The sequence below is a fragment of the Mauremys reevesii genome, linkage group 9 (genome assembly GCF_016161935.1).
Source record: "Mauremys reevesii isolate NIE-2019 linkage group 9, ASM1616193v1, whole genome shotgun sequence".
NCBI classification, from domain to species: Eukaryota; Metazoa; Chordata; order Testudines; family Geoemydidae; genus Mauremys; species Mauremys reevesii.
Genome location: NC_052631.1, coordinates 102,433,322 through 102,443,531, shown reverse-complemented (window position 1 = coordinate 102,443,531; position 10,210 = coordinate 102,433,322). Strand labels below are relative to the sequence as shown.

Sequence of the window (10,210 nt, the reverse complement as noted above, 5' to 3'; positions counted from 1 at the left end):
GGCTTTGGTCCAACTGTGTTGGCCAAATCTATTATGATACAGTATTATGGAAGGCCTGCAACCACAACCCCTCCTCAAAGAGCTAGTGGCATTGGTAATACTGCAGAAGGGGCCTTCTTGTTGCTATGGTCACTAATCTAAACCCAACAACTGCTCTTCTTCAGGATTGATTTTTAGGGGCCCGCCCCTCCCACCTGGAAACCTAAACATTTTCAGGCTTTGGCATACTGAGCCTAACCCTTCGGTTCACTGCAGCCCAGCTAGACCCCACTCAGGTGCCAGGATCAGCCTCCAAATGGCAGGGATCCACTACACAATAAAAGGTTTTTACAAGAAGGTCTCTGAGTCAGAGTTCATTGCAACTCTCTGTTTATTAAAAATATATGTCTCCTTGGAAGAAACACTGGTAACCAACTAGTGTCATGACTGATTGGATACTTTCACTTATGCCATGGAATAAACTGGCCTTTTTCTCCATGTGACTAGAAGCGAGGGAGACAGGCTCTTAGAAAAAAAGTAAAGGATCTGGAACCTTGTGACTAGCATCTTAGGACCTTGCTCCTATTTCACTTATGCCAGCTCTCTAGAGAATGGGGCTTGTGTCATCCGGAGCAGAACCAATAGAGCAGGCAGTAGCTATAACACTGGACATAAGTCCATGTCCAGAATCTACTCTTTTTGAGAGACTCTAGCTCAACAGCAGTCCTCTCTCCTTTAGCTCCACTTAACAGTAGTAGTTCCATCAATGAGCTTTCTGTCTCTCAGGACTGCTAAATCCCTTTTGGTCTCCTGTGACACTTGTCAATCACTGAAGGAATAGCTTCTCACTTACCAGAATGTATCTCTACATACTTACAACAGTTCTCACTCATATTTAAAACTGAGGCCACTGCACAAAACACAGTGACACAAACAGCTATCGATCACCTCAGGGAGTGGACAGTATTAGCTGGTGTTATCTAGTTGGAAACAGCAGTGGTCTGATCCTATTAGGTGAGGTCAGCAACAGCTTGGTTTCCTTCTGTAACATCCAACTGTCACCACATGGAAAGGAGGAAGACATACCTGCTCACATTTTTATGGTGACCTCCTTTGCTCTGGTGTACAGGAATGTGGCATGGAGAAAGTTTTTACATTTTTCCTTGCAGAGGAGAGGGCTTTTGCATTAGAATGAGGGTACTTGAAAAACAAAATCTAGATTGGAAAATCCACAAATCCTTTTGGAAGCACTTTTCCTGAGGTGGAGCCACATTCAAACACACACACCTGCACTTCTCAAAAGCAGCAGCCTCTCAGTCCAAGGAAGACTACATGTCTGTGGTCGTATACCACTCACCTGGTCATAAGATCTCTTGATTATACAGCATGATGGTACAATTCTGTCTGCATTTCCATACCCAACAGACTGCAAAGCTCCTGAGACTTTCTAAAAGTGGATCCCAAACTTCAGAACAGGCTTTATGCAGACACTTGTCAATAGTAGAAATATTAAACAGAAGAGGTGAACAAGCACTATCTGCCAAACTCTGAGTCCCAGGGACTCAGGAAGGGGCTCTGCTGCTTTGCATGCACAGTTGCTCCACAGCAAAGGTCCTCACCCCTTGCAGAGGACACAGCAGTTTTCACAGTTACTGGAATTCTGAACTCTGTATTAAAATTCCATTATTCATTTGGGACGTTGTGAGCTTCCATCCCAGGCACAGCTATGGTCTTCTCCCAGCAGCAGAGGGGAATTCTGGTGTGCTTTCATGAGGAAGACTGGAATTCCCTCACCATATCACACACCAGATTCAAATCCAGTCTAAGGTCCCCAGGGAGATCAGATGGATGGCATTTGCTGCATCCACATTGAAGTGTTCTGGCAGCAGCACAGATCAGCTGGCTTGCTCATTCCACATGGGCTGTTTCCTAACTGTGACACCCTGGGTCTGGATTCTATTTACAATGTAACCATCTTAAAAAATAAGTTAAAAAACTGGATTTTATACCCACAGGTCATTATTAACATGAGAAAATTCTAATAAAAAAGCCGACACAGCATCACAATATGGTTTTGGTTTAACATCTGCTTAAAAAAATAGAACAAAAAGGAAACCTCTCATGCAAACACATTAGGTGGTGTGTAAAACAATGTGCAATTTAATATCCATTCTCTCTCGCTCTGCAGCCTCCTGCTCAGTCTGGGTCTTCCAGTTTCACTTAGATCAGCTGCTACAGGTTATTCTGGACCCTCGGCCCTCTCTGCACGCACAGCATCCCAGTTTCTCTGCTCTACCTCAAAGATCTGGGCTTTGGTTCTCAGAAAACTGACCAGATGTGAGAAGCATCTGAAGCACTTGGTACCATTTCAATCTCTTCTTGACCAGAGTGGGACTCCCACGCCCAGTGACTGGGATACAACAATTTAAAAAAATCCTTGCAATAATATAGTACCGTTTTAGGAGGTCCCTCAGGTTTTCTAGTCCACATATATATAATATATATATAATATCTTTATATATATTATATATAAATTACATATACAGATAAATAAAATGCTTTCTGTTGCACTGTTCAGAGCTACAAGGCAGTGACACATGCTTGGAGAAATGCCCCCAGGAGCTCCAGTCCTAGCTCATATTAAAAAAAAATCCATTGTTTCAGTTGTTCTTTACATAAGTCCTCAGCTGCCTCCTCCCATCTTGCTTCTTGGGTTAAATTTTAATAATAATAAAAAACGACTTGAATGGGATCTCATCTGTCTCTAATGGAGCAGCGGGAAGGTCCATGCAGGAATGGTGGGGACAGTCACGTGGTAAGTGAGATTGATTCATCCCAACAAAAAGAAACAGGACTAGAAAACTCAATCTTGCGACGATCTAAAAAAGGGGGCAGGAGAAGTATTCATGTCCCCCCGCCTTGGGGCATAGGTGAGGGAGGGATTTCAGACATCTGCTCACAAGGAAGTTGATGGGGGAAGTCTTCAGAGTTTCTCAGGGGATGGGACCCAGATGTAGTGCCCAGACTGGTCCTCAATGATCTGTTTGATTTTGTTGTATATCTCTTCCAGAGAGTCTCCTTGTACAATGGCTAAAAAGGGAAAGAACAAGCCAGTCAGTCAACATCAGGCAACACTGCTCCACACGTGCCCACACCATGCAAAGGTCCCTTGCGCAGCGAGTGAGGCAAAGCAGCCAGAGGGGATGGGAGGGCACGGTGCGGCACAGCTACCAGCAGACCTTAGCGAATCCTGTAAGTAGTTCTGGATCTGCGCTAGGTGAACAGGCAAACCGGGGACATGGGGAGTTAAGGATACAGAGTACCTCCAAGCAGATTAATTCTAGGGAGAGCTCATGCTGATCTCATGTTGGCATACTCTTTTCACGTGTACGAAGTACCAACTAGTCTCTCAACAAGGGACTGAGAATCAACTTCAGACAATTACATTAAAACACACTAGGTACAGAGCCTTTGGGAGTATTCAGTATTCATTATTTCATCTACCTTTGAGCAGGAGCTGCAGGCACTTTCATAAAGACTGGCTCATTACAGCTTCCAGCAGGCCCAAGGACCTAGTTTAGTTTCCAGCTCCCAAGGGAAGAAGTTCTTGGGGCTTCCTGGGAGAGGATTCCCCAGCCAATCGCATCTCACTGCCCAAAAGTTTCAAGTTCACACATGTGTTTTCCCTTTTGCAATCCCATCTTATTTCTCCGGTAACACCCTAGGGGATCACAACCCGTTCCTGTTGTTGTCGTTGCCTTGACTTAACTGTAGATGCTTGGTTTTGTCCTACTGAGTTGGACTCAATGCTTAATGAAGCCAGGCAGATTTGGCTCTCTCTCTCCCCAGAACTCATTTGCTCCAGCTCCCAGATCATTTTGTTGCTTTTTGTTAGACTCCTCACAATTTGTCAATTTTTCTGGCTTCCACAACGCACCAGAGCCCTACAGACAGGCAGTCTACCCCCCCCCCCCTCCATGATCCATGACACGAGGCCTTTGTACATGCAGCCCAGAATCACAGTGGCTCTTTTGCAGCCATTTTACATTGCAAAATAATCTGATCTGCTCTCCCTTATTGCTGCAGGGCTCACTCTGCCATTCCTGCTCCCCCTGGTTTCCCTGCCCAGCAGAATCCCATTCCATTATTTCCTGCCCATGTTTCCAGCCTCCTCCCATTTAGTGTCACCTGGGAATGTCACCCACGTGCAGCTCACCCTGTCTCTATGATCACAAACATGTTCAATAAGGTCTGCCTCACCCCAGCTTCCGCTGCTCCCAAAGAGGCCCCTCTCTCCCCTTGAGATGCTCCCGGTTATCAGCACCCTGTTTATGGGTTTTACCCACGTTTTCAGCTCAATGAGCCAATTTGAACTTATTTTCCACATGAAACTGTCTGTTGGTATACCCATTTCTTGCATCCGAAGAAGTGGGCATTCACCCACGAAAGCTCATGCTACAAAACGTTTGTTAGTCTATAAGGTGCCACAGGATTCTTTGCTGCTTTTACAGAACCAGACTAACACGGCTACCCCTCTGATACTTGTCTGTTGGTAGCAAATAAAGACACAGTGTGCCTCGCCTATGTTTCCCCAAGCTGTTGGCGTGAGCGTATCAAAAAGCAACCCAAAAAGCACTGGGAATTCCTCGGGCTTCTCCTGCTCACCTTTGTGAAAGGACAATATTCTGGGGAGGGTTTTAACCTCCCAGTAACTGGCCCATTCTAGCCTGAACTCCTCTGCCAGGTGTTTTGGCTGGGAAAGTTCCTAGGGTAGCAGTCTGGCATACGAGATGGCAACTGGTGGGATCACTCCTTTCCTTTCAAGCTGGTAACACGTTTGCTCCCCTTCAGCCTTGGTGCCTCCAAAGCTGCCCATTATTTTCCAGAAATAAATTGTGTGGTACAGCATGCCCGCTATTTTCCTCATCGCGTGAGGACACCTGCTGTGCTGGCCAGCTGATCTGTGGAGGCACAAGTTGCCAAGTACTCCCTTGCCGGCCCTTCAGCAAATGCTGCTTCTCTTCCTAAGCAGCCAAGTACCCATGCTTTTCTTGAAGACGGACTGTAAAACGCAGTTCAGTCTTCACCTGTCAAGTCACTAATTTCATCCTTCAACTCTTTTAAATGGTCCTCCTCTCTCTAGTGCTCCCTGCCCTCATGTGCTAAAATCCCTGGTCCCATGCAGCCCTTCAGCAGCATTCGTAAGTCTTGCTTTTCTATTGGCCTCTTTTCTCCTTGCTGCCTTCAGCAATTCAGAAGATCCTGTATGGCTGCCTCCCTCTGCGTCTCCAGGGCAGGTTTGCTGTTACCTCCGGATAGCTGAAGGGCCCCTGCTTGAAGCCACATTCACAGACTCGTATCCATTTCTTGATTGTTTTCGGAGGGGCGGGACAATTTCCCATGACCCTGACAGCAAGGTGGTGCTGAAGGGGTCACTCCTGCCCATCCAGGACTCTTACCTGTAAAATACTCTCCAAACTCCTGCTCCAATTTCATGGCTTTGTCAAAGACCTTGTTGGCTTGTTCATATGTCTGTCTCCGGTTCATCTCCCTGCCAGGCATGGATGAGAACAGTCTGAATGTTTGTTTGTTTTTTAAACTTAAAACAACAAGCCAAAAGCTACCGCCACCACCAGTGCTGGGAACCCTCCTCGCATCAGCGAGCTAGGCCCTGGTGCAGCCCCTACAGACTTCTATTGCAAGAGACTGGGTCACATATCTAACTTCAGGTGCTCTCTTGCTGCCCTGTGCAATACAACTCCAGCTCCAGCAATTCCTTCCAGCACCATCTTTCCACTTCACCCAAAGAACAGAAGTATGCTGGGAAGCCCAGGCAATCCCATGCCTTCTGCTGCAGTCCATGTGACCCCAGAACCTTGTAGTGCAAACCAGCAGAGGGCACAGAGGATTCACAGTTTTACAGAGATTCCATGGGTTGGATATAATTCACAAAAGGGTGGAGTCTGAGGTCTCTGCAGAGAGCCAGTAGCCCACTGGTCATCAATCACTGAAATGGATGGATGGATCATATTGAAGGAGTTGCATGTCTATACTGAAAATTATGTTCTTAAGACAGGTAACCAGGAGGTAGCATGTTTCGGACAGGTTCCTTTCAGGCATGGGGTAACAGATGCTTATCTCCTTATCTGGCCATTGTGTAGTGTGTCCGCCAACGTAGGCCTATTTCCACACTAAGCCAGATGCTGATTAAGAGATTTCACAATCTACCAGAAAGGAGTGTACAGGGAAAAAGACAGCCAGCAGGGCTGTCCTGCTTAGAAATAAGGGCAGTGGATTGTTCTATCTGGATGTGCAGACGGGCACCTGGGATCTTTCATCAAGGAGGCAAGCGGACAGTGTGACTTATTTAAGAGCCCAGACAAGCCTGAGTATAAAACGCTGGAAGGACTTTGGGTGACCATTGCTCTGTAAGAGAGAAAAGCAGCTAGTGACGCAAGTGTAGGTTCTAGAATGCACATTATGATTTACTTTTATCTACAGCATTTGTTTCCAATACTTCTACTGCGGTCACTTGAATTTCTGCACTTTGTTAAATAAACTTACTGGTTTTCACTATATACATATATAAGTGTAAGTTATACTGGGGGGGTCCTCTGCCCCTGCATCCAAAGCTGGTCTTAAGGCTTGCTCCATCATCATCAGTTTAAACTTGGGCTCCCTATTTTTTCAGGATGTACCCTTGGAAAAAAAGTGCAGATCTTGCACTTACAGGGAATATGAGCATCTCCCAAACAGCAGAGGCATTAAGAACACCCGTCACTGATCAGGATAGCCTCGCAGTGAGAGAAGTGCCTTTTAAATCCCACAGAGCCTGGCATCCCTGAGCAAAATAACCAAAAATAAGGAAAGATTTTATATCTATAAAATACTTTTAAAAAATGGAAGGAAAAAAGGGAACAACTGTTCCAGGAACTACAAAACACTACCAAAGAACTAACCAGATACTACTATCTGCTAAATTCACCATTAAAGAGAACAGGCACACAGCAGACTGCCAGACTGAAGGTGGCTGAAATGAAACTGATGGTTGTTCGACCATACAGCCCTTTATACTTTCCGCCCAGGGCACAAAGGTGTGGGGGCATTGCTACCAAACATCTCTGATCAAAGGTACAGGCGCACCTGGAGTGGAGTGCCCACAGGAACACTACTTAAAGGACAGATTTCATGATTCTAAGGAAAGAAAGAAGCGAGAGCAGCAGAATAAGCACAAAGGACTTTAAAAAAGCAGACAAACTCAGACAACTGGTAGATAAGGTCCCATGGGAAAAAATAAGGGGACAAAAGGAGTTGAGGAGAGCTGGCAGCTTCTCAAGGAAACGATATTTAAGGCACAACAGCAGGCTATCCCAATGGGAAGGAAAGATAGAAAAAAAAAGTAAAAAGGTCATTATGACTCCATCAGGAGCACCTTAATGACCCGAAAAGAGGAATCCTACAAAAAATGGAAACACGGATAAATTGCTCTGGAGGAGTACAAAAGAATAGCACAAGCAGGTAGAGACAAAATCAGAAAGGCTAAGGCACAAAATGAGTTACACCTAGCAAGGGACATAAAAGGCAGTAAGAAGAGGTTCTTTAAATATATTAGGAGCAAGAGAAAGGTGAAGGAAAGTGTAAGTTCTCTACTGAATGGGTAAGGAGAGCTAACCAATGATGATGTGAAGAAAGGCGAGGTATTAATTGCCTATTTTGATCACTAAAGAGGTAAATTATAACCAGATACTTAACACCATTAATATTAAAAACAATGGAGAAGGAACACAAGACAAAATAGGAAAAGATCAGATTAAAGATATTTAGATAAGCTAGCTGTATTCAGGTCAGCAGGGCCTGATGAAATTCACCCTAGGGTACTTTAGGAACTAGCTAAAGCAAACTCGGAACCATTTGCAATTATCTGCTAGAATGCCTGGAGCACTTGTGAGATCCCAGACGTCTGGAGAAGGGCAAACAGAGTACCTATCTTTAAAAGGGGAACAAAGAGGACCGAGAGAATTACAGAGTAGTCAATCACCCTATCTTTGATACCGGGGTATATACAGGAACAAATCAATTTGTAAGCACCTAGACAAAAATAGGTTATATTGTCAAGAACAAGTCATGCTAAATCAACCTAATTTCCTTTGACAGAGTACCTGGCCTAGTGGATAGGGGAAAGAAGAAGAAGTGATGTATCGCGATTTTAGTATGGCTTTTGGCACAGTCTCTCAGATGACATTCTCAAAAGCAAACTAGGGAAATATGGTATAAACAAAATTAAATATAAGCTGGGCATACAACTGGTTGAAACACTGCATTCAGTGGTTCACTGTCAAACTGGGAGGGACATACATAGTGGAGTCCTGCAAGGGTCAGCCCTGGGTCTGGTACTATTCAATATTTTCATGAATGACTTGGATAATGGAGAGGGGAGTATGCTCATAAAATCTGCAGATGACACCAAGCGTGGAGGGGTTGCAAACACTTTGACGGACAGGATTAGAATTCAAAAGGACCTTTGCAAATTGGAGAATTGGTCTGAAATCAACAAGAAAAATTCAGTAAAGACAAGTGCAAAGTATTACACTTAGGAAAAACCAAATGGACAACTACAGAATAGTTATAACTGGGTAGGTGGTATAACTGCTGAAAAGGATCTGGGGTTGGATCACTAACTGAACGCAAGTCAATGTGATGCAGGTCTGGGCACAATACCTTAAAAAAATGTGGATAAATTAGAGAGAGTGCCCAGGGTAGAGCAACAAAATGATGAAAGGGCTAGAAAACCTGATCTGTGAGGAAAGATTAAACAAACTGGGTTTGTTTAATCTTAAGAAAAGATGACTAATGGGGATCCTGGTAACAATCTTCAAATATGTGAAGGGATATTACAAAGAGGATAGTGATCAATTGTTCTCCATGTCCATCGGTTAAGAAGTAATGGTCTTAAACTGCAGCAAGGAAAATTTCAGAAAAACTTTCAGAATGTACAAACATAAAGAGAGCCGTATTGAGTTAGATCAGTGGTCCATCTAGCCCAGTATCCTCCTGTCTTCTGAGAGTAGCAGGTGCCAGATACTTCGGAGGGAATGAACAGAACAGGGCAATTTATTGAGTGGTCCATCCAGTCCCAACTTCTGGGAGTCAGAGACTAGGGACACGCAGACCACGGGGTTGCATCCCTGACCATTTTGGGCTAATAGCCATTGATTGAACTATCCTCCATGAATTTATCCAGTTCTTTTGTGAATTATACAAGTTATAGTTTTGGCCTTCACAACATCCCCTGGCAATGAGTTCCACAGGTTGACAGTGCTTTGAGTGAAGTACTTCCTTATGTTTGTTGTAAACCCGCTGCCTATTAACTCCATTGGTGACCCTTGGTTCGTGTGTTATGAGAAGGAGTAAATAACCCTTCCTGATTCACTTTCTCTACACCACTCATGATTTTATAGACCTCCATCACACCTTTCTTAGCCATCTCATTTCTGAGCTGAACAGTCCCAGTCTTAATCTCTCCTCATACGGAAGCTGTTCCATACCCCTAATCATTTTTGTTGCCCTTCTCTGCATCTTTTCCAATTCTAATACCTCTTTTTTGAGATGGGGCGACCACATCTGCATGCAGTATTCAAGGTGTGGGCATACCATGGATTTATATAGAGGCAATATGACATTTTCATTTTATTATCTATCCCTTTGCTATTGGTTCCTAACATTGTTTGCTTTTTTGACTGCCGCTGCACATTGGACAGATGTTTTCAGAGAACTATCCACAATGACTCCACGATCTCTTTCTTTAGACCCCATCATCGTGTATGTGTAATTGGGATTATGTTCTCCTACGTGTATTACTTCGCATTTGTCTACACTGAATTTCACCTGTCATTTTGTTGCCCAGTCACCCAGTTCGGAGAGACCCCTTTGTAACTCTTTGCAGTCAGCTTTGAACTTAACTATCTTGAGTAATTTTGTATCGTCTGCGAACTTTGTCACTTTATTGTTTACCCCCTTTTCCAGATCATTGATGAGTATGTTGAGCAGCACTGGTCCCAGTACAGACCCCTGGGGGACACCGCTATTTACTTCTCTCCACTGTGAAAACTTTCCAATTCAGAGGATAGTTAAATTCTGGAATAGGATCCCAAGGGAAGTCATGGAATCCTCTCATTCGAGATTTTAACAACAGGTTGGACAAAACACCTGTTAAGGATGCTCTGAGGCAGGG

The 10,210-nt window shown here is 44.3% G+C and overlaps 1 protein-coding gene across 8 annotated transcripts in view; it reads right to left on the bottom strand.

Moving 5' to 3' along the window:
- Positions 1 to 352: 352 nt before the first annotated feature.
- Positions 353 to 10,210, bottom strand: part of DLG3 (discs large MAGUK scaffold protein 3) — a 163,478-nt gene continuing 153,620 nt past the window's right edge. For all 8 annotated transcript variants that reach the window (XM_039486972.1, XM_039486977.1, XM_039486974.1 and 5 more), the window contains 2 exons: positions 5,439 to 5,530; positions 353 to 3,069 (listed from right to left, as the gene is read on the bottom strand). In XM_039486972.1, the coding sequence (XP_039342906.1) occupies positions 2,963 to 3,069; positions 5,439 to 5,530 (199 nt within the window). In that variant the 3' untranslated portion in view covers positions 353 to 2,962. The remainder of the gene's footprint in view (positions 3,070 to 5,438; positions 5,531 to 10,210) is intronic.